The sequence below is a fragment of the Hippocampus bargibanti genome, linkage group LG10, assembly GCF_051943395.1.
Source record: "Hippocampus bargibanti isolate YZ-2025 linkage group LG10, ASM5194339v1, whole genome shotgun sequence".
Classification (NCBI taxonomy): domain Eukaryota; kingdom Metazoa; phylum Chordata; class Actinopteri; order Syngnathiformes; family Syngnathidae; genus Hippocampus; species Hippocampus bargibanti.
This window is the reverse complement of record NC_142743.1, coordinates 22,647,457-22,672,989: the sequence shown is the minus strand read 5'-3', so window position 1 is coordinate 22,672,989 and position 25,533 is coordinate 22,647,457. Positions and strand designations below refer to the sequence as shown.

Sequence of the window (25,533 nt, the reverse complement as noted above, 5' to 3'; positions counted from 1 at the left end):
TAAAGAGCAATTTCTAACCTTTATTGCTCAAACTCTGCGCTCGCTCATCCTGTGAGCAACGATGCTTTGCTTTGACGGCGTAAGTGGGTGTGCTGCACGGCGAAGGACAACACCATTTGTCTACAAGGTGCACTAACAAAAAAATCCGACTTCGCAATCGTGCTCATGAACACGTCTACAGTCAAACCTCGGTTTTCGAACGTCTCGGTTCTCGAGAAAAGCGAAATATCATATGCGCTTAAATGTCACAATCTAGCTAGCTAGCTAGCTAGCTTTCTCTCTATTGACTTCTGGGTTGAGTGAACGCTGGCGCGTGTGGCTGCCACTGCTCACCCATCGAAAAACTTTATCCTGTGACTGTAAAGTGACCTTGAGAGATTTGAAAGGCACTTATAAATGAAATGGATAATAATAATAATAATAATTATTATTATTATTATTATTATTATTATTATTATTATTGTTAGCTAACTAGCTATCTCGCGAGCTATCTATTAGTTATATAGCTATCTAGGGGGCTAGCTATCTACCTATTAACTAGCCATTAGCTAGCAAGCTAGATTTTCTCTCTATTTGGGTTATTCCGGGTTGTTGGCTATCTATTAGCTATCTACTAGCTGGCTAGCTAGCTTTCTGACTATTGACTTACGGGTTGAGCGAACGCTGGCGCGTGTGGCTGCCGCTGCTCACCCACAGAAAAACTTCATCCTGTGACTATAACGTGACCTTGAGAGTTTTGAAAGGCACTTATAAATTAAATGGATTATTATTATTAGAATCATATTCGAGCTATTAACTGGCTCATAGCTCAAGGAAGGCAATCATTTTAGTCAACTGTTTTCCAGACCACAAATGATGCCAATGGTTCGACATACCTTAGAACAAAGACATCTTAAACCATGACCGCCATGACCTTGCAGAAGCGGGGTTCCCTTCTGCAAGGTCAAAAAGAGGGCACCCTCCTCCACGTATTTATCTCCGAATGAATTTATGTGTGCAGCAACATGACATTCCAGTGAACATGGGCTACGCCGTGGCTCCCCACCACTCGGGGGTCTACCCGGTCCATCTGCAGCTTTATGAGGCTTGGAGACGCGTGTGGAACATCCGGGTGACCAGCACGGAGGAATACCCTCACCTCAAACCTGCCCGTTACCGCAAAGGTTTCATCCACAGTAACATTATGGTGAGCACACACGTTCTCTTGCACGCACACTTACGACCGGCTCGACTTACGACCACCCGTACTTACGACCACGACCCCCAGACCCTATTTCAGAGGGAGGAGTTTGCGAGTCATTTCGCCTCTGAGTCTCTATCCATCATTTTGAATGGATTTCAACTTACGACCACTTTGACCTACGACCGTTAGGTCGGAACGGAACTCGGTCGTAAGTCGGATGATACCTGTAGTTCCTTTGAAACATGTCACTCTGCTATTTTATTGTTTAGACAAAAGTTTATTTTTCTATGTATGACTCAGACTCTCTTCTTTTATTTCTCACACTTGTCCCCCCCCCCAAAAAAAAAAGAGAGTGAGGATATTCATATTTTCTAGTGTTTTTGAAAGCAACTAACTGAAATGAAAAACATCCATTTCAAATATCTAACAAAGCAAAAGGAGAGGCGACTCATTGTAAAAGAGACAATCACTTGGATATCTCTGCAGTGTAAAAAAAATGACAGTTTGTTGCTGACTGATCTGTCGATTGTGTCTTGCACCTTAAAGTACAACCGACGCCTCCGGACAAGTTGTGTCCATAATTTGTAAAATCACTTCAAATGACTTCTACTGAGCGTATTTCACAAAGATTCCACCGCATATAGCTATATTTGACGTTTTAAGACTCAAGCTGAATATTGCGGAAGTCTCTTTTGGTAACGAGTCCGTACGTGACGTCACTAAAGGACCGCCCCCTGACCGAGAAAGGACAGATGGTTACACAGTCAGCAGTTACAGTAATCATGAGCAGCTGGTGTTTGTATGTTTTTAGGTTGTTTTTAAATTATTTCTTTTTTTTGTGTGTTCTGCTTCTGGGCCTTGTTTGTTGTCGAACACAATAACAATCTCAGGACCCTCTCAAACATTCGCCAGTCTGTTCATCAAAATGCACCACTTAACATCTTGTCATTCATTTTTGCCTGTGGAACTTTCAACTCCTCCTCTTCTATTCACGTCTGCCAGGCTTTTTGGCAAGAAAATTGTCCCCTTATCCACAAGAAGAAAAAAAAAATCATATTTGTCACCAAAATTACCAGTTCCTGAGACAACACATTGTTTGCTTTGAGAAAATGTCATTTTTAAAAAGTGTGCTTTATTTAATGACTTGTTATTGTGACATTGAAAGCACTTCATTCTTAATAATAGATGGCTGACAATTGGACATGCTGTGATGACGTGCTGATTTTCTCTTTGTTCAACACCCAGAAGCATCTTCTGGATAAAGGACAACCGACATCACTTTTTTTGTTTCCTAACTGACATCAGAAAAACATTTTATAGCATCTAAAATACCCAAAACACGCAGGCTGATATTTTTAGGTAAAAATGACGTAAAGTGTCTAAAAACTACCTCCAATTGAAACCGGAAGTGGCCAGTTTCAGAAGGTCCCGCCCCCTTGTTCGTGATGTCACCCAAGACTTCTAGCCTTGCTCGCGAATCAAAAGAATGGCTTCAGATTCGGAGAAGATGCTTTCTTGTTACACATCCAGTTATGAATATGATTGAAATAGTTCCGAAGAGGAAAGTATAAATGTTTGCAATCGATTAAAGAAGGTCTTCCGGGTCATTTTGAGGGATCGAGACTGATGTTTAGCGTCACGGAAAATGCAGAAGATGGCGCCAGAGCTCCGTTGGAAATTGGTTGATTTTTCACCTTGGAATTTTTGTCAGCGAATATGTAATAGTTGTTTCTGTGTAACATACAACGATTCACCATTGCGTTATTTATGTGTTTTCCTTCTAATTTCGCCATCAACACGAAGTTTTCAGACCAAACAAAGTACCGCAAAATGCATTGAGGTGATGCAAGGTATGTCCTTTCTCAGTGAGGGGTGTTCCTTCAGTGACGTAACGTGAGGAAGCCTCTTGAATGAGAAGCGAAACGTCCGACACCTTCAAAGAAGTACAGATGACGGCTGAAGAAACCATTTCATCAATGTTACTAAATGAAGTACAATTCAGTATTTAGTCAAATTGAACTGTCGGTCTTCCCCCACTGACACCTCCTTCTCTTGACATCAGGGGATGAAATTGCACATTTTGTTGCATGGTGGGATCATGTGACTCTTTTTCATGCATTCATTTGATGTAGTCATCCTCGTGAGGACAGTTTGGTGACAAATGGGAGTGGGCTCAACAGTTTCAAGGCTTCATTTGCACACCGTTTGCACGGATGAGTTGACCACCGCGAAGGGCAAGATTACTTAAATGGATACTATAGAATCATGGTTATGTTGTGATAAAATGTCAAATCATCCCAGTTGGCATTTATCGATAAATCAGACACATACCAAAGCAAAAGCCCCAATAACCTTTCTTTAATCCTATGTTTTTTTTTCAATTTCTCTCCATCCATCGCTTCCTCTTGTGTCTCTCAGTCCATCTTTGATGGCTCGGAGCAGGACAGGAAGTCATCTTAAGGATGTAAAAATTGCACTTCGTGTGTCTGCGAGCGATTGGGAGACGCTCACTGGACCCACGGTATCAGAACAAATCAGGCTGAGATATGGGATATTTTTAGGATTGTGTGCGAGTGCAAGTGTGCTTGTTTGTGCTTGCACATAAGTGTTTGTGCGCTGTCTTTTTAAAATATACTATAGCATTTTGAGCTATAGCTCCATGGATAATTGGTTTGGTGAAATAGTGCTGAGTGTCTGAAGCTCTGGTGGCTTTCCATTTCTCTCGCACTCTCTAAACTGTGTGTGACGTGTGTGTGTGTGTGTATGTGTCTGTGTGTATGTGTGTGAGAGAGAGCGAAAGAGAGAGAGAGTGAAAGACTGCAGCGTTTTACTGATAAAACTGTATTGATGCTCTCAAACTTTATTCCACATGCAAAACTGCTTTACATGACATACTATTGATCTTCTACATACTGCAATGATATCTTACTCGTGTATATATAATGTTGCTCTATTCAATTTCCATCTGAATCTCAAGAAAAACATGAACATTATCTCCAACTTTTATGAGTTATACACGATGAATTTAAGTGGAATTTCATTCTTAATCCAACAAGTTTAATGTACTGATTATTTAAATTTTATAATGGGGTTTAATTCAGTAGTCTGTGAAAGTCAGTCTAGCGCAGTTATAAAAGCACAATTTTGATTGGATGATACTGAACTAGGTTGGCTGTAAACGTAATTTTGATTGGATGATACTGACCTAGGTGCCGTTTAAATCGAAACAGGTAAACGCCCCCTTTTAAATGAGCCTGACGAGTGAACATGACGACGACTATCGTACCCTTCAGGTTGAATGGACGGTAGGATTCGCCTTTGTGGAGAGAAAAAGTTCTTTCTTGAGTCTAATTTGCAATGAAACACTGCCACGAATGAAACAGTTGAATATCAGTGGCACTTTAACAAGCCCCATGCTAACGTTAGCATCAACATACTTCTGTGAGAGACAGCAGAAAGCAATCGTGCAAGCTAATGAGCAGTTTGCAGGCTAGCTAACAGTAGCTTCGCCTATGGACCCGACAAGTTGACTTTCATTCCGATCATTTGGCTGGATTTTTTTTTAGCAATCGTGAGGATTATTTTATATTAATGGTGAGTATTATCACAAAGTTATTTTAAATAATACATTCTGACATTTTGTTGAAAAAGCGTGCGTGCGTATGTTCGTGTGTGTAGGTTTGTTTGTGTCTATGTGTGTGTGTGTGTGGTTCTCACTGAAAAACATTTCTAAATATTTTACTTTTATGGCTCTCTTAGTCAAAAAGGTTCCCGACCCCTGGTCTAGTTTATCCGCATGTCTTTTGGATCTTGCTTTTTGCCTTGACAAACATTGACGTTGTCATCAAGTTGGGATCGTGAAATCGTTCAGAATTTCTTAGTGTGCTGAAGCATTGAGATTTCCCTTTTATTTGATCATAAGGTAATTTCTACGATAATTCCATACAGTCTTCCTGTTTCAATGTAAAGCCATTTTCAAACGTTGTGGCTGAGAGTTTGGCGTGGATGAACTTGTTTGGATGGAATAGAGTCCTTACGTCAATGACAAATAACACCGGTGGGATGAATTAAATTAGAAATGGAGAGCCAGGCCTACTTGTGAAATTTACCAACTGCATTTCTGGAACAATGAGGAAAATTCCCCTTAACACACAGCTAAACCTTGTTTAAAGCCTTCCCAGATGAGTATGAAAGCTGTTGGGATGTGCAAAAGGGGAGACCAACATCATATTAAATCCAGTGGCTTAAGAATGGGTGGTCATATAAATTTATGTCTCAGTTAAAGTACAACCGACGCCTGCGGACAAGTTGTCCAGAATTTGTAAAATCACTTGAAATGACTTTGACTGAGCGTATTTTACAAAGATTCCACCGCATTTCGCTATATTTAATGTTAACTCGCGCTGAATATTGAGGAAGTCTTTCTTTTGAGTTGGTGGCGATTCCTGACGCCACGTCACGGAGGGAACGCCCCTGACCGAGAAAGCGACACACAATGCATTTTGCGGTACTTTGTTTGGTCTGAAAACTGTGTTAATCCGTGTTGATGGCGAAATTAGAAGGAAAACACATAAATAACGCGATCGTGAATCGTTGTTTGTTGCACCAAGATTACTATTTGATACTAGCTGACACAAATTCCCAGCAGACAAATCAGCCCATTTCCAACGGAGTCTGGGCGCCATTTTGTGCATTTTCTGGGACGCTACATTGCAGTCCAGACGCCTCAAAATGACACGGAAGGACTTCTTTAATCGATTGCAAACATTTATGCTTTCCTCTTCAGAACTATTTGAATCATATTCATAACTGGATGAGTAACAAGAAAGCATCTTCTCCCAATCTGAAGCCATTGTTTTGATTCTCAAGAAAGGCAAGATGTCTTGGCGTGATGTCACAAACAAGGGGGCGGGACCTTCTGAAACTGAAAGTTTCTGAGATCATTTTTAAGTAGTTTTGGGACACATTTTTATTGGTGTTTTTCATTTGACTAAAAATATCAGCTTGCGTGTTTTAGATGCTATAAAACGTTTTTCTGATGTCAGGAAACAAAAAACGGTGTTGGTTGTCATTTAGGCATGCTGCAATCAAATACTTCTGGCAATGTAGTCTACATTTAAATAGAAAAAAATATAGATACATCCTGGACAATAGGGTTGGTTCAGGCTCTCCTTTGTGAAGTGCTGTGCCTGTCCATGCATGTCAATTTTTCCCCGCATTCTCTGTCTTCCTGCCATATTCCAAAATGTGCATGTGAAATCTCCCGTCTTCAAGGTACCACTGATGCAAATTGAGGCCTTGATGTCACCTGACAAGCGTGTCGTCTTCGGCGTGGTGGAAGTAATCTGCACGGCTCGTCTGTAGTCCTTGCTCAGACACCACAGATGGGCTGACCTATTTTTGACCCGGCAGACCCACTCACCACCACAGACTTATTGACCTTTCATCACATGAAAAGCACATTAAACTAACAGTATTTAAAAGCGACTCTGTTATCCGCCTCATTGCCACCACCTTTCTGGAAGTAATGCACCTAACATGCCATCCGTTGCGCTTAATTTGATGTTAAATAAGCTCTGAGCATGTCTGGCAAACCACGCAGAAGAAGTTGCGGCGTGAGATGAAATTCCCATCTGCCATATGACACAAGATATCTGTGACCTGTTCAAATGTACACGTCACACATTTGAAAATTTGTTGCATGCCACCTTGACATTGGAGCTATGTTTCATCTCTTCTTCTGTCTGCTTTTTATATCCTTTGATGAATTATTTCTGTGGCAACGAATAACTGCCTGACATGTTTGTTGCCACCTTGACAGGTAATTTGTCAGTGGAAGGCGCTTGTAAAACTGTAAAAACGACTCAGCATTTTGTGAAACGTGTGCATCTTGGAGGAGACCGAAACGAAAAGATTCATGCTGCCCCAATTAATACACATTAAATATATAAATAGAGTAAGTCTTGCGTTTCTCTGCCTAATGAGGCCACCCTTTCTCCCTAAATAATATAGTGGCTCTCTCAAATGTAATATTGAAGAAAAAGAGATCATTAACAACCCTGTCTTTGCTTGACCTTCCGGTTGATCACCAGCACGGTCATTTGCCATCCACATCACCAACACTGTTTTACGTTGCCTATTTTCCAATTTACACGACACATTGATTTCCGAATGTTCATAATTTTTCTTATTGACAGAATACTGTCCCAACACTAGCTTTCTATTTTTCATCCATTTTCAAAACCCATACCTGCAAATGGATGAGTTATGTTTGCATTTTCCTCCATATGTGACCATCTTAACAGGTAATTGCAGATTCACCATGTTTACTGGGCTTCATGAATTGATCCAGGACTCAATGTTTGTGTGATCAATATGTCTAAACATACAGTATTTACAACGAAACCATCTGTCACGATTTGCTAAGTGGTGATGGTGGTGGACCCCAAAAAAGCAGGCAGAAGGGAGGAGTAATTTTTATTTGACGAATTGTATTAAGATAAACAAAATCGAAAGCATCAAAGTCAGCAGGACAGAAAAGTCCAAAGTATCAAACAAAACCCCGAGTAAAAATATGACGAGATGAAACAAATCATGACCCGACCCTGAATGGTTGTGCCGGGAGTCCTTTTAACTGCCACTGATTAAATTAAAACGACGAATACCTGTGCAGCTGCTGGAGGGGCCAACAGTGCCACCTGTTGATCGCCAACCAGAACGTGACACCATCCATCCATCCGTTTTCAATACCGCTTACACAGAATAAGGGTGCTGGAGCCTTTCCCAGCAAACTTGAAAGGTGGACAAAATATGATTAGTACTGCACATTTTACATGATAATATTAGTCTTTGCAATCAGTCCAATCCATCCAGTTTTGTGGGAATAATTTTGGTAACTAGGTCATAAATGTATTATTCGAATAAAAGGGAAAGCACGCTGATCTCCATGCCACCAATTCTATTTGGGATGAACTCAAACAGAAAAACTGGAAGCCTGGACAAGTATCCCAAATGCTATGATCCCATTTGTGTATATCACTGTAGTGACTTTATATTTTGTATGTTTTTCAAAAGCAATTTGAAGGCATTTTTTTCACCATGGATTTATGTAGGCTATCTTTTCATTTATGTCTGAATAGGTGCTACCTCGTCAGACGTGCGGCTTGTTTACCCACACCATCTACTATAAGGAATATCCTGGCGGGCCAAAAGAACTGGACAAAAGCATCCGAGGAGGAGAGTTGTTCCTCACTGTTCTTCTCAATCCTGTGAGTCCAACAGATGGAAACACACAGTACATACTTTCACATGAGAATTTGACACTTTTTGGGGGGGATCATTGCATCAAAAGGGTATCCAAAAGATTGTGCAATTATATATTTGCAGTTCATTTGTTTTGCATGTGTTTTGTCTTGTTATTGTCACCGATGGCTTCTCGCTGTGAAGATGTGTTCATCTTTCTAAATCAAATTAGGTCTCACCACAGGGTGGCTTGCTCTTCCACTCACACGCACACATCTACATAGCCAAACATAGCCCCCCACCCCCCAACCCCACCCTTGCACACACACACGCACACACACACACACACACACACACACACACACACACACACACACACACACACACACACACACACACACACACACACACACACACATACACACACACACACGCAGTGTCAGTTCAATTTACTTCTATTTGGACATGATTGCAGCACCATTGATCAGTTTTAATTTCTATCTGTCATGTGTATGTGCACACATGCATACAGGAGTATGATCAAGGCCAACTACAAAAAAAAAATAAAAATAAAACTGAAAGGTTTCTTCTTGCAAAGTAGCATTTGTGGAACCTTCTGAATGAAAAAAAACACCACACACATACTCGCAGTGCATTGACTTCAACAATAGCAAAGGCCAAGTAACAATAGCAGAATATAGTTCCTCCCAAAGATGTTCCTCGTCTCCTGAAAGCCTAGTAAGTCTGAAAAAAATGACCTCTTGCCACATCTCAGTTGTATGGAAGAGCATTAGGGCCAGGTTGAAATATATATATATATATATTTTTGGGGGTATTATTCAGAAAAAAAACTCACAAATTTGAGATACATCATTCGGTCGTGTGGTGGGTTAGCAGCTGCTCTTGCTGCGCTGACGGATACGGTCTTGCTGAAATGGACGTGTTAATCGGTTGTTACTTTGAGATCAGGTTTAGTAACAAAGAGATCCTTCAAGTCTTGGCACAGAATCACAATATTGTGATTTCTATCCGGAGTTTGAAGCTGCGGTGTCGCGGCCAAAAGTATTGACATTTTATATGTAGTTAGGTCATGAAAACCTTATAAAATAAATGAATTACGCCATAACTGCAACTCCACAGATACCCACTTCTGTTCTGCAAATCATCTCATCTCACAAGGCTGCTAACGCTAACCCACCGCACGACCGAATGATGTATCTCAAACTCCGCAAGTTTTTTTTTTTTTTACGTATAAATGTAGCAAATTTGTGACTTTAAATCGAGACATTTTTTGCTCCGAATAATACCCCATCTCTAAAAAATCATATATTTCAACCTGGCCCTTATGCTTCTCTACAGTTGGAATATGTTCCAGCACATCCGTGAGAAGTGGTTTCGAAGAATCTGCTTTTGTGGTTGACATTAATCCACTCCAGTCCTGTAGATGGCATTGATAAAGCAAAATACAGTAAAGTCTCGTTATATCGATATTCAAGGGAGTCCGAAAAAATATCGATATAACCGGGACTATCGATATATCCGACCCTGTTTGCATGTAATTTTCTCTGTGCGTGCATAGAAATAGTATCGATATAACCGGGACTATCGATATATCCGATATCGATATAACAAGACTTTACTGTAACTACAATGTCAGGACATTAAATCATTTGTAACTGGACTGTTCATTCAAAAGAAATATGTATCGTAAATCCTAATTATATAAATTAGCCAAGGAACAAGAGCCAGTTTACCATTTGTGGGTTTTTTGTTTGCTTGCTGTCTTTTTCAAGATTACCAACTTCATCCCATTTCACCTTTATGTACAAAACGTGCATGAGGGTGCACTCATCGGTGAACAGAAAATGGACTGCCAATGCATTGATCGAACTTAGAATCAAATTTGTGAATCAGGTCCAATGTCTTTTTTTCTCCTCTTTTTATTTAGTTCGGATGTGTCTCTTGTCATCATCACCAATAGCCCCATTTCTCTTCTCGTCTGACGCATAGATGTGCACGCCAAGGCTAATTATTGTTTTCCCCGTGCTCCTAATGTCATTTAACCTCCAATATGGGTTGGAGCTCGTTTTGTATCTCTGAAAGAAGTGATCTTTTTAAACACAAAAACAATTTGAACCCTACATGACAGCCCTCTGCCACAACTTAAATACACGCACTCACAAACACACACACACAACACACACAATTCACACACACATGCCATGCAGCCACTGATGATTCACTTTCCTGTCTCCCTGCTAGGTTTCCATTTGCAGAGACAAAAGCTTTCATTAGAGTGTGTGCTTTGCAATCAATAGCGTTCTGAAGCGCGGCGCTTTCATCCCTCCAGGCTTTCCCTTTTGTGTGATGAGCCACGCGTTGGTAACATTGTCACTTCCCATTCGATGATTTTTAATCACATTTGGCCCTTGGTGGGAGTTCAGTGACAGGCATCAGCATATTGGATGCACACATGCACGTGTCCTCGCATGTTTGGACAGTTTTTCATCTTTACGGCACCGTATTGCTAATCATTGAGCCCCCGCTATACCCAAGCGCAAGCTTGCCAATGGATTGTCTGACCTGGACTTTGCAAACAGCCAATAAGGGCAAGGCAGCCCCTGGATAAATGGCCAGAAATGTGGCAATGAAACCGAGGTAGGGAATGGGATAAAAGAGGACGAGAAAGTGGCAAATGAATTAAGTTTTAATTTTCAGCTCATTGCATCTTATGCCACTTCAGATTCAAGAAGCATAAAGAATAGGGGCACACACAAACATGCACACATACAGACTACTGAATACAGTGTTACCTTGGCTTACAAACTCAATTGTTTCCCAGAAAGTATGTATTCCAAACTTCAATTTCTCATAGGAAACCAATAAAGATGAGAACAATCCGTTCCCCGGTCTCTATAAAACATGATTTTCAACTAAATAAGGCTTAAAACTACAAACAATATACTTTATTTTATGTAAAATAAATGTGCTATGGTATTGTAATTAAACAAATAAACTGCACTATATAATGAAGTTGTTTTATTTACCTTTGTGATGGTCGTTGCTGGCTTGATGGAAAGATTCAGGTTGGTCGATAAAGTCCCTAGAATGAGACTTTATCTACCATCCGTCTAACAGAGGTGTATGGATGGATGTTGAATTCAGTATAATTCGACAGTAAATGTAAACTGGATGATGGATGGAAGGTGGATGGCTAGATGAGAGCAAAAACATGCTTCACCAAAGATGAATAAAACAAGTTGCTTCTGCCAATCATGCACTCATGTTAGCCGAGGTTACATGTCAAAACTCAACTACATAACTGGCCTAATCCTATAAGATTTTTATATGTCAACACGAATGTGTGTGTGTGTGCGCGTGCGTGTGTGTATGTGGTCGTGTTGCTCCTGATTGATTTTGAAGAACATCACTCCATGTAGCAGTGACATGTTTCATTAGAGCATCTAGGTCAGTACGAAGCTGAAGTGGGGAGGAAAAGATAAACTGACATTTTGGGGCAGATGAAGCGTCTACAGCAAGACATTCAAAGATGAGAGAGAAGGGTGGAATCGAAGCTGTTTGCGCTGCAGCGTCAAGAGAAAGAAACACAGGACAAAGATTAAACATTGGAGGCTGTGTGCTTGGCTTTATTTCTGTCAAGTTTTCAAACTTCTGCTCTCAGCACACAAATGACTACAGCACAATCCCTAAGGGTTAGTTATAAAAACTATTCATTATTAAAGACGCAAATGGGCTTTAGAATAAGCTAACATTCGAATAAGAAATGAGTCAGTACATTGGATTTTGGAGAAGAAAAGAGAGGTTTACGCAGAAATTTAAAGGACAACCGACACCATTTTTTCGTTTCCTAACTGATCTCAGAAAAACGTTTTATAGCATCTAAAATACCCAAAACACACAGGCAGATATTTTTAGTCAAATGCAAAACACCAATAAAAATGACTTAAAGTGTCCCAAAATTGCTTCAAAATGACCTCGGAAATGGAGAGTTTCAGAAGGTCCCACCCCCTTGTTCGTGACGTCACTCCAGGATACTCCTTCACAAACTGCCTTGCTCCAGAATCAAAACAATGGCTTCAGAGAGTTCAGATTTGGGGAAGATGCTTTCTTGTTACTCATCCAGTTATGAACATGATTCAAATAGTTCTGAAGAGGAAAGCATAAATGTTTGCAATCGATTAAAGAAGTCCTTCCGTATCAATTCGAGCTGTCAGGACTCCAATGTAGCATCCCACAAAATGCACAAGGTGGCGCCCAAGCTCTGTTGGAAATGGGCTGATTTGTCTGCTGGCAAATTGTGTCAACTAGTATCAAATAGTAGTCTTGGTGCAACTCACAACGATTCACCATCGCATTATTATGTGTTTTCCTTCTAATTTCGCCATAACACGGATCAACACGTTTTCAGACCAAACAAAATGCATTGAGGTGATGAAAGGTATGTCTTTTTTCGGTGAGGGGCGTTCCTTCAGTGACGTCATGTTAGGCATCATCACCAACTCGAAAACAAGACTTCCTGAATATTCAGCGTGAGTCTTAAAACATAAAATATAGCTATATGCCGTGGAATCTTTGTAAAATACGCTCAGTAGAAGTCATTTGAAGTGATTTTACAAATAATGGACACGACTATTCCGGAGGCGTCGGTTGTCCTTGAAGCTTGATCCACTGTGAGAGTTTTTGTCTTCCACTGTGTCAAGTGGCTTTTTAAATTCACACTCCACCAAGGTTATCTTCTTATTGTTTTTCTTTATACTCTTTGTATTCTTTGCTGCATAATTCAAAATGCAATCAGCCTGTTTCTTTCGCTTTGTTTAATTTGGCGAGCAACTTCTAACTCTGTAATTAATGTTTCCATTTGAATATCCAGTTAGCTTTTTATTTTATTTATTATATTCTATTTAATTGTATTTTATTATTATTATTATTATTATTATTATTATTATATATACTCAGTGTTCGGAAAAGAACATAAATCACCTTCCGGTCAACTTGTTCCCTTCGCAAAAATGCGAGAGTGAGGAAGTAGTCTTTAAAAACATCTTATTTATATCACTTCAATTCTATTTGAAATGGTCACATTATGATACTCGTCCCCCCCAGCCCCTGTGCGCACCCTCCCATCTGCTTAATGCCACCGGCGATATTCCTTTCACCTCCCAAATGTGAATAGATGTCTCTAGTGAGAGACTGTCTCACTCAATTTTGCACATCTCCCCGGATTCACAGCCATGAAAGAGGAGGTTTCCACACTCTGATTCATAGGAAACAGATTCAGTGACTAAATATTTCATCTTCAGTATCCCGCCACGGCCACGCACTGGCTTTGATGAAAAAAAGATGGATAATTCATTTGTGAGAAGCTAATATTAATAATAATAATAATAGTAGTAATAATAGTAACAGTAGTAATAGTAGTAATAATAGTAATAATATTAATAATAGTAGTCATAATAGTAGTCATAATAGTAGTCAATATAGTAGTAATAATAGTAATAGTAATAATAGCAGTAATAATAGTAATAATAATAATAGTAGTAGTCATAGTAATAATAGTAGTAATTATAGTAATAATAGTAGTAATAGTAGTAATAATAGTAATAATAGTAAGAAATAGTAATAATAATACAGTAAAGTCTCGTTATATCGATATCGGTTATATCGATAGTACTGCTTATTACGATACTATTTCTATGAACGCAAGGAGAAAATTTACATGCCGCAGGATCGGATATATCGATAGTCCGGTTATATCGATATTTTTCCCGACTCCCGAGAATATCAATATAACGAGACTTTACTGTACTAGTAGTAATAATAGTAAGAAATAATAATAGTAGTAATAATAGTAAGAAATTGTAATCATCATTATAATAACAATAATAATAATACATTTGATTTATAAGCGCCTTTCAAAATTCTCAAGGTCACTTTACAGTCACAGTATCAGTTTTTCTGTGGGTGAGCAGCGGCAGCCACACGCGCCAGCGTTCCATCAACCCGGAAGTAACTCAAAAAGATAGAAAGCGAGCTTGCTAGCTAATAGAAAGCTACTAATAATAAAACATTGTATTTATAAGTGCCGTTCAAAACTCTCAAGGACATAGCTAATAGATAGGTAGATAGCAATATAGCTAGCTAGCTTTACATTATACTACTTGGCACATTCAACTAACTAGCTAATAGACAGCTACTAATAATAATACATAATGTGATGCAGACACATTTAATTGTGGTGCTTTGGCTACGTGAACGCACAAACTGGGTGTTGTATGTGCCGTCACACACACACACACACATACATACACACATACACAACTACACACCGTCACATCAGTATTGTGAGCCTTGGTATTCGCGACAGCTTTCTAGGTTGGCCGGATACTGATCCGTCAAACCCCAACGCTGTCGCTTTCTATCCGCAGCAACCTTCATGCTCGCGTGTGTATGCGGTGGTGCTCGGTCATGTGCTTTGTGTGTGTGCGTGTGCGTTTTTGTGTGAGCGTGTTCATGTGCACGCGCAAATTGTTCACATCCACAGCCCTAAATATTCTGACACACAATCCCTCATGCACACACTCAACAAATAATTCATGTCTTAATAGCTAATGTTTCCATTCCTTCCAGACTTTCCCCATTTCCTCCAATCACAAAGGAAGAGTGTGCACGTGCATATTCCTTGTCTCTTTGATCATCCTGTACGAGCACCAATCCAATGCAGACAAGCACAGCATCCCTCGCCATTAAACCTCTAGGTCCACCCTCTCACCCCCCACCCCCACAAAATGTATCCATGTGAAGCCATGATTCTGCCATCAACAACCAGTGGCCGTAAGGCATATTGCCTCACCTCAATCTGTCACAAAAACTAACTAAATCAATTTGCAAGTGTTTTTTTTCTCTCAAAGCTGCACTCATTGTTACATAACTAAGGAGCCTTTTTTTGTCATTGCAGAGATAACACATTTTGATTTCCATTGGACAGTCTCTTTGATTTTCAAATCATGGTTGCACTCCAGTCAACAGCGAATGGATTTCCTGTGTTACCTTAATCCTAAACAAAAATAAGAACTTGCGAAATTCTATTTGGATTCATATTACAGTTTTGAATAGCACAATACCGCACAATTCAGGCTTCATGATGAAAAGGTTTCTTCAGCCGTCATCTGTACTTCTTTAAAGGTGTCGGACGATTTGCTTCTCATCCAAGAGGCTTCGTCAGCGAACTATTTTTTTTGCTGGTAGCACTGACCCTATAAATATATCCCTACTGTCCAGCCGTGGCGGGGCCAGACCTCTGCTATGATGTGTCCCTGCTATAAGGTTGGGGGGAACAGAGGACTATTGCCTGAGGCTACACTGATTACTTCAATTGTCCTGACTGATTACTTTTATTGTCCTGACTATGGTCTACGACTGGCCTAATTGCCCCATTTGCGCTGGTATCACCTCATCAGCATGACTAAGCTTACGTGGTAACAATCTAGGAAGTCTGTTGTAATCCAAATGAAACCTTACCCCACTATGGTGATTTTAGTGAAGGGTTTTGCTGTTTTATCAAAATAGTTTCTTTTACTCCCCTTTCAAACCAAATATTTTCTTTTGCAAAGCTTTTAACCTCACTGTCGTCAAATGAGTGGTTGCTAGCTTTTAGGTGCATATATACTGCAGATTGAGGCCCACTAGTATTATCCCTGCGATGTTGATAATCAACATCTCCTCCTGTACGACTTAGAGCTTACACAAACGTTCAGGCTTCATGTCTATCATTTATTTCCTCCCCAGATCAGTATCTTCATGACTCACCTGTCCAACTATGGCAATGATCGTCTCGGTCTCTACACGTTCGTCCACTTAGCCTCTTTTCTTCGATCGTGGACAAACCTAAGACTCCATACACTTCCACCTGCTCAGCTCGCTCAGAAGTACTTCCGGTTGTTTCCTGAACAGAGGGACCCACAATGGCAGGTGTGTTGTTTTGTGTATTTCCACTGTATGCTTCTTTCTTGCTTTCTTTAACTCATTCACTGCCAGACATGTGTACAAATGTGTCCACTCCAGTGCCAGGGTTTTTGTCATTGTCACTTGAATTCCAGGACCCACAGAATATTGAATTTTAGGATGACATAAACATTCAATACGGCGTTATAAATCTTAGACTCACTTTGTTTCATCAGAAAAATATAGTTATTTCCTAAATTATATGGGTCGGGAGTTATATGAGCTTGAAATGAGGGCAGCTGTCCAAAATGCAAAATGCCATACAGACATATTGGTTTATATAGCGGTTTAACAACAGCTGAAGCTAGAACAAAGCGCTAGCATTGAAATAAGGGAAATTCTGCCCCCTTGCGGAAAAAAAAACATGGCCAGCGCTTTATCACAACCCAAGCATGAAAAAACAAAATCCGAAGAAATTCGGGAATGGCGCTCTAGGTCACATTTTGGATTGGATTGGATTTGCCTTTAATAGTCTCGCAGTGGAGAAATTTACATTTTCAATTCCTGATTAAATTCTTGAATAGCAGTGAATGAGTTAAAGCGAACATATTGTCAAAATATTAGTTTTTGAATTGCTTACATGCAAATAATTGTTTCTAGTGAATGCTTATCTAGCTACATATAACAGTGAAAAGTAAATCTTTCCGAAAATGTGTCTTTTTAAGCGAGCTTTTCTGAATTTTGTGAGTTTGTTGTTAAACAGGGTGTATGATTTATATAAAAGCCTATGATGTTTGGGGAAATTGTCCTATGATCGAAGGCCAAATATTTGTATTTGGCTAAGTTTGTTGCGTGAGTCACATAAAATAGATCTGTACACTAACTGACAAGTGTAATTTACAAGGCTGGTGATGTGTGAAATGCTTCCTCCACAAGTGCAAATGAAAATTCTGCTTTTACTCTGAGGTTTATGTTCACACCTGCACTGTTTGGTCCACTTTGAACAGACTAGGCTTTGTTTCCCACAAATGAACCCTGGTGTGAATCAATCAACTGGACGAGACTCACTCTTTGAGGTGGTCTCAGTGCGGCTCACTTCAAGTATAAATACTAAGAACTGCAGATCAACATCTTCTACAATAGCCCAAAGGGAATGTTGATCCTCCGTTTTCTGTTTACGGGTAGGCTGTGTGTCCGGACACACAGAGTACATCTTCTCCTTTGGGTTACTGCATGTAATCGTTTATGTTGTTCCAAAATTAGAAACAGCATGTTGTGAAATAAATGAAATGCTCTTTATGCTCACAATTATTTGCAGCTGTAATAACAGCAAAAATATGCAGAACAAGACTGCAGCATGTAGGAAATGGACGTTTCTCTCCCTCCGCATGACTGAGCTCTGCTTGCCGACCTCACCGTTTGTGTCCATTGGGAGCACTGATTATCACACACATCGATGTGTTTCCAGAATATAATTCACTTGCAAAAAGTATTGCCTGACTATAAACCACAACAAATGAAAACAAAACCAGCTTTTTGTGAACCCCCGTTTTGGTCATAGTGCAAAGCACAGTTTAATTGGAGTCGTCTTTTTTGGGTGTTTTGCACTGTTAGACTTGAATTTCCCTGGACAAGGTTGTACGGCAGTGTGGGATGAAACAGAAATTGTGGCATCTCTCATTTGTTTTAAAATCAGGGCAGTTAGGGTGCACGCCGGATTGACATTGCGATAACAGAATTAGATTCGCTGGGGTCTATGCATGACAGAGGCACGTGAACTGCAAGATCTCCCCTTGTGGAATGTTGTCAGCCACACATATGAAGATGGCAAGAAAGAACATTTTGTTTTGCGCTACTCAAGGCTCCACCTGCAGGCACAAGTGTTTACTTGATGAATAATTTACCCACTGACTCCCATAACAATGTCTCAAAACCCAGTATATTATTTATGTGTTAAGTTTTTGGAAATCAAATGTAATGAGGAGATGTAACAGTGTGTGCTAAACATGTCATTTGTGAAAATAAATATCTGCTTATGTCTTTACAATCAGAAACTCTATCTTTTAAAACTAAATAGCAGACCCAATATAAAACAAAATAAAAGCAAGCACCATAATTTCATAACATCACTAAACATGTTTGGTCCAGACTTACCCCTGTGACTACACGATTATTATCAGTGATTGCAAACAGTGTAACGTGTCGACGTGCGAATAATCAATGGGGGCTGAGAGCAAGAACAATGGAAGTGCCATTGCCATGGAGTAAATAAATTTCGCTGGGATAAATGAAACCTGGAGCCTTTCTGTCCTCTTTCCAGCAGCAGTCAACCGATTGCTTGAAGCTAAAAGCTCCAACTCATTTTGGAGTGGATGGCAATTCATTATGGCATTGGCCTTCCTCGGGACCTGTCTGTTATGGACACTGTAGCCATGACTGACTTCTTACTGTGTGCGCAACAAAATTGCTACAAGAGTGCGCACAACATTATATGTGCCCTGGGCAGTACACTCAAACAATAGCACATATAAGTATAGAATCTGGGTTTGTGAAGAAAATGAAGACATTATGTGAAATTAGTTACACGTTTATTGAAAGATTTGACACTTTAGTTGCAGATGAGTGCAGTAAGAGATGTCGCGGCTCATTAATCAATGTTTATATGTTACATTGTAGCACTGCAGAAAAGGAATCATTATTTTACTGTGTTCCTGCAGAACCCGTGTGATGACAAACGGCACAAAGATATTTGGTCAAAAGAGAAGACTTGTGACAGGTTACCCAAATTCTTGGTGGCAGGCCCAGAGAAAACAGGTAGGCGACTGATAAAACAAAACATACAGCACAAACACAAGCATTATTTTGATTTTGATTTTAACATACTGGCTCCCAGTCAATTGTTGAATAGATTTTATAATTATGCTACAAGTCTAGAAATCGCTAAATGGTGTCAGTCCTGATTACATTAAAGAAATGCTAATAGAGAATATAAACCCAACATGGCTCTGGTGTCTGCAGACTACATAGTGGCACCCAGCGTTCAAAGCAAATACGGTGACGTTTCATGCAGTTGTTATTCTGTAATAGATGCCAATAGAAGTGAAGTCACCCAAAAGTCTAAAGGCTTTTAAATCTAAGAACAAGAAAATGATGTAAATAATATTTTAGTAAGTGACTTTAATTTCTTTGATATGTTTTCAAATGTATTTCACTCTGTTTTTTGATATAATAATGTAATTACTCAAACAAATGAACATTTTCAGACACATGACTATTAGCAGTGTCTATATAAATGTTGTTTTATATATATATATATAAATTTTTTTTGCACACTATGATACACAATGGCTGTATAATAGTAGCGATTAATCTTGGGCAATTAATTTTTAACCAACATTTATATTTTAATCATAAAGTGTCATTGTTATGACAATCCGTGACTAATGGTTTCATATAAAAAAAAAAAACAAGACAAAATGGTAATGTGCATTCTTTGTTACCATTAGTTAAGATGTCCTACTACTGCTATTTACTTATATTCCAGGGAAAATGTATATATAAACAGTATATGTTTATATATTTTAGATTCCTCAGAAAAGCCCACAGAGACAGCTTAAATGTGTGTATATAAAGGAGCATTCGGTTTAATTCCTGTTCAAAAGGGTAAACATGTTGAAAGCTGAAATGAAGGATTTCCAGGATGCTGCGATGCATGATGATATTTTTGGACAAATAACGGTGGTGGTGCTCTAACAAATTTGTTCAGCAATGTAGAAAAATTGTAATGAGATGAACATTCATTGGTCTAGAAGGGCTGAAAAAGAAGCCATGCTTACAAAAAAACCCCAATAATTTTCAGTTATTCTTGAAATAGTGTAACACTCATGATTGTGACAGTCGTAAGATTATTTTTAAAATGCAGTGGGATTCAACATCGTTTTACATCATGCAAGCTGTAATAAACATTGTTGAGTGATGTATTATGACATTGCATGTAATTGTAAAGGTGTAGTTTAAGGACAACCGACAGGATTGCCTGCTCGTAATGTTATATTTTTTTTACTGCCATAATTAGTGCTTAGCACAAGGGGTGTGGAGGTCTCTGTAATAGTGCTAATTAACCAGGTGTTGATATTATGAATGGTGAGTCACTATGGCAACAGGAGCATTCAAAAAGCTAGAATTCAAGCACATTTTTTAAGACTGGGATCCCTCATAATGTCTGTCAGAATGATTGGCAAGATATGAGAGGCCAAATACATTTTCAAGAAGCTGGACTGCTAGTAAAAGGGACTCAAGAATGTTTTGGAATAATTTGATGGCCGTGCCTATGATCATTAGAGACACATACACTATGTCTTGTCAGCAAGGTGACTGGTGGAAAGAGAAGGGAAAGCATCAGGTCTGGCTGAGAGCATGACGTCTGTCACAAATGCACACCCACCCCTCTACTCATCTGAATTAATGAGCACTTCTATGAATTATGCCCTTTCTTGCAGGGACGACAGCTCTTTATCTCTTTCTCCTCATGCATCCCTCCATATCCAGTAACTTCCCCAGTCCAAAGACATACGAGGAGGTCCAGTTCTTCAACACCAACAACTACCACAAAGGAATTGACTGGTGGGGACAGAACATCTGCTATCTTTTAATGACCCCCCCCCCCCCCCCCCCCCCCACACACACTTCCTTCCTCATTTGTGAGATGCTAAGATAAAGGTAATGTTTAAAATAAAACAAGCCGCTGCATAGAGTAGACCCATTGCAGCATTGAATGACACATAAAGCATTTGGTTGTCTTCAAAATGATCCTTTCTTGCCTCTTCGCTTCGCAGATATACATGGGAGGTAAAAGGGTTATTTAGCTGGCAGGGATACAGATGCAACGTACTTGAAAGTCATCTGTTGAAAATGTATAAGCAAGCCCATTTCAAGTTTTCTTTTGTTGAAGTTTAGAAATGACTTTTACAGAATGTGCCTGACTTAGAGGACATCAGTACAGATCCATCTGGTACAATCTGCAAGTGATTGCATTTGTGCTGCTAGAAATGTGAAATGGAGACCTCGTGTCGGAGTAGCAAACAACAATGGCAATGCAATAGTAGGCTCGATATACACACTTTGTTGTAATTAATTGACTGCCATTTCCATAATGTCAACACACTGGATGTTGACATACTGCGTTAATTTTAGGTATGTACCTTTGGATCACCATAAATTATTCCACTAGGCATCCTCCGCTCGTCTCTGAAATTTGTAGAATACTTGGACTATGAAAGCTGTTGAAGTGAACATGTTCTAGTTCCAAGGTTAGTGATATTTAGCTTATGATTGAAAAACAAAATCATCCATCCACCCATCCGTTTGCCCCCACTGTATTACCATTTACTTTAGTTGGGTCACTTGGGAGCTGAATCTATTTCTACAGGTGAGCCGAAACTAGTTTTACCCTCTTCTCCCACTAATTATTGCCGAGGCCTGTGAACCAAGACTTCCATCCCCACAACACGGAGAACCCTTCGCAACTCCAGGCAGATCTCATCAACTTTTGTTGCCCCACCACTTGGAGGCTTTTCAACCAATACAATGGCCTTAACCCATAATCGAAGGGAGGATGACATGCCTGTTGAATTATGGTCCTCAATACTCCCAACTGACTCAGAATGATCTTATTCGAGGTCAGCAAGATCATATCCCCAAGATGCAATATTCTAATGGTTCACTTCTTCTCTATCCTGATACACCAAATGGTAGACCAAATTTGCCGCTAGTCATTTTCCATCGCATCAATAAAGTATTTCTACAAGCAAGTCGCCAACTTTGCAAAGCAACAATTAGCCGCCCTTCGAGTCCCATGACCCAAAGAGGCCCAATAGTTCTTCATGTTGACAAAATCCCTCACCACCTGCGTTCACCAACAGCTTCAGTAAGTTTTTCCATAACAGCCACACCTTACAACTGTAGCTCTGGTTGGCTATAACTATGGAGGCTCTGAACATAGTACACTCAAACTTAAATTGTACTGCCTCCCTCCGGCATATAGTGAACATTCTCCCATGGTCCAAAATTGAAACACCTTCCAATAGCAGTTTGCCAGATGTTCACAGCAGACGCTCACACTTCGTTCACATCTGCCAGGTGAAACTGGCATCTTCCCCCAAGTCAGTGTACAATTTATGCAGCTCAAGTCGTTTAACACAGGCAAAATGTTTACAATCTAACTGTAGCCTGCATTGTTCTGGTGCATGCTGACACTTATTCTTGAACATGGTGTTCGTTTTGCCCAATCTCTAATGGTGCATAACTTTGGTTGTGATCCTGGGGGCCTCCTCACAATCACACCATTTGAGGTCTCACTGTCGCTGTCCACATTAGCATTACAGTCCATAAACAGAAAGAGCAAGTCTTCATTGGGAGTTACAGTATCTTTGGACAAAGGGCAGGTACTTTCAGTCCATTCCTTCTTAAGAGGACTGGTACCATATGGGTCTGGAGTAATATGAGGTGCAAGTGGGGGCGGCTGCACAAAAGGCTTATTCTGCCTCCTTGTGGAAGGAAAAAAACACTGCCAGAGGTTTGACCAGCACTTTATTGTCAGCAAGAAAAACCAAAACCCGAAAAAATTGGAAGTGGAATGGCGCTCCACGTCATATTTTCAATTCCAGATAAATAATTCGGGAATGAGTCAAGTATCGAGGCTTTCTGAACACACCAAATATATTTTCAATATTGTGTGTATCTCTTGCCATAGGTACATGGAGTTTTTCCCCGTACCCTCCAACGTTAGTACGGACTTCTTGTTTGAGAAAAGTGCCAATTACTTCCCCTCAGAGGAGTCCCCGCGGCGCATCGCAGCCCTGCTGCCCAAGGCAAAGATCATCACCCTGCTCATCAATCCGTCAGATAGAGCCTACAGCTGGTACCAGGTGCATGTAAACACACACCCAGAACAAACACACTGGCCATTTCATCTGTTGAAATACATTGAGATCAAAGACTGAACTGTATATACGAGAGCTGCCAAATTTGACAAAAACTAAGATCCTCACTTTTGATTGACCCTGACAGAGTTGAAATTACAATAACCTGTTTAGCGTTCCGGTTGTTGCGATTTACAGCAATATGTACGTTTTTGGTGTCTTATTTCGACCTATTGGCATTAATTATATATGACATATGTTTGTGACTGCAAAATAACCATAGGTAGCAACAATCTTCATACTCCGCAAGCAGATGTACTGTATGCATAACTGGGCAAAAGTCTTGTAATTTACTAAAAGTAGATTATTCCAAATACAGTAAAGTCTCGTTATATCGATATCGGATATATCGATAGTCCCGGTTATATCGATACTATTTCTATGCACGCACGGAGAAAATTACATGCAAACAGGGTCATATCGATAGTCCCGGTTATATCGATATTTTTTCGGACTCCCTTGAATATCGATATAACGAGACTTTACTGTACTGTACAAAACTCCTACAATGAAGTTCAAAGAAGTACAGATGACGGCTGAAGAAACCTTTTCATCGCTTTAGCTAAAGAACTTTTCGCTTTACGAACGTTAAATTCGCGAGAATATAATCTTTTTTCAGATTATTCTCATTTTAATGGTTTCCTATGGGAAATTAATGTTTGGAATACACACTTTTCGCCTTACACACACTTTCTGGGCACCAATTAAGTTCGTAAGCCAAGGTAGCACTGTATTTGATGACAGATCCACTGAAAATATTGTCATGGGTGTTTATTTTTTTTGACACCTTAGCATCAGAGAGCTCATGAAGACCATGCAGCGCTTCGCTTTTCTTTCTACGATGTCATCACCGCCAGATCAGGGGCCCCAGCTGAACTGCGTTCTTTGCAGAACCGTTGTTTGAACCCAGGCCTGTACGCCACCCACCTTGAGAGGTGGCTCATGCACTACCCTGCTAACCAGGTGCCTTATGCTTTAGGTTGAATGTGCCTGTCTGTTACATGCCTTTTGAATTAGATTTTAATTCTGTATCAATTGGAGATTTATATTTTAGTTCTCTTGCGTAGGTCAAACACTGCCTGAAATCAATGGATAAATGAATACAAATGAAATTATGACCACTATGATGTTATTGTTATAGCTGATGATCATAGATGGCCATCAGTTGAGAGCAGACCCCGCTGCTGTAATGGATGAAGTCCAGAAGTTTCTGGGAGTCACTCCTCATTTTAACTACTCGCAGGCCCTCACGTAAGTCACCCATCCTTGACGTCCCATTAAACAACACTTAGTGTGGATTAAAGCATCAAGCCGCTCCAAGCGTGGGAACAAATAATGGAAGAAAATGAAGTCGATCCTCCTTCGTAGTAATATGAGTGTGATTTAGCAGTGTGTTATAATTGTTTCCATTCATCGAGACACATCTGATGTTGGAGTGATAGAGCCTAATTAACAAATTAAACGTGATTCTTGCATTAATATTTTGATACTTTCATCTCCTTATGGTACTAACACCCTCATATTCGAGTTTCAAACAGCCCTGAATCCAGCGAGCTAGCTAGTACTACCTTGCGAGCTAGCTAGTAGATAGATAAATAATTTAAGTGGATCGTTCACGCCTGCCTGAGCGGAGTCACTGGAAAAGGTGGTGGGGAGGATGCGAAGGGTCCGGTAAGATTTTCCGTGCCCTTGTCTCGATTCTTGCAGTCAGCAGTGCAATCACCATGGAGGCTTTGTTTTTCTACTTTCATTCTCATTCCTTTCATAACTTTGCTGCTATGAAATTTAAATTTCTCCACTGCGAGACTAATAAAGGCAAATCCGATCCAATCCAAACACTAGATGGCAGTGCCACCCTTTTTGTCCAAAAACAACATTCCTCCCCCCAAAAAATAATAATACATTTTATTTCTAAGCACCTTTCAAAACTCTCAAGGTCATTTAACAGTCACTGAAATAGATAGCAAGCTAGCTAGCGAATAGATAGCTAGTAGCTAGCTAATAGCTAGCGAATAGCGAATAACTAGCTAATAGATAGCTATTAGCGAGCGAATATCTCACTAATAGCTAGCGTCCAATTTGTTTTTCTTTTTTTGCACTTTGAGAGTGCTATAGGGTTTGTTAGCCAAGCACTGCTCATCAGAATGCAACGTGTCTCTCTTCTCC

General features: G+C 39.9%; 1 protein-coding gene across 6 annotated transcripts in view; it reads left to right on the top strand.

Annotated features, from left to right (window-relative positions):
* Positions 1–25,533, top strand: part of ndst3 (N-deacetylase/N-sulfotransferase (heparan glucosaminyl) 3) — a 50,608-nt gene that overhangs the window by 17,872 nt on the left and 7,203 nt on the right. For all 6 annotated transcript variants that reach the window (XR_016116119.1, XR_016116121.1, XR_016116120.1 and 3 more), the window contains exons 5-12: positions 1,001–1,186; positions 8,323–8,451; positions 16,232–16,414; positions 19,105–19,201; positions 20,887–21,010; positions 23,139–23,313; positions 24,160–24,330; positions 24,509–24,618. Coding sequence is in view for 3 of the 6 variants with exons in the window: in XM_089005315.1 (XP_088861441.1) it covers positions 1,001–1,186; positions 8,323–8,451; positions 16,232–16,414; positions 19,105–19,201; positions 20,887–21,010; positions 23,139–23,313; positions 24,160–24,330; positions 24,509–24,618 (1,175 nt within the window). In the remaining 3 variants the exon portion in view is untranslated. The remainder of the gene's footprint in view (positions 1–1,000; positions 1,187–8,322; positions 8,452–16,231; positions 16,415–19,104; positions 19,202–20,886; positions 21,011–23,138; positions 23,314–24,159; positions 24,331–24,508; positions 24,619–25,533) is intronic.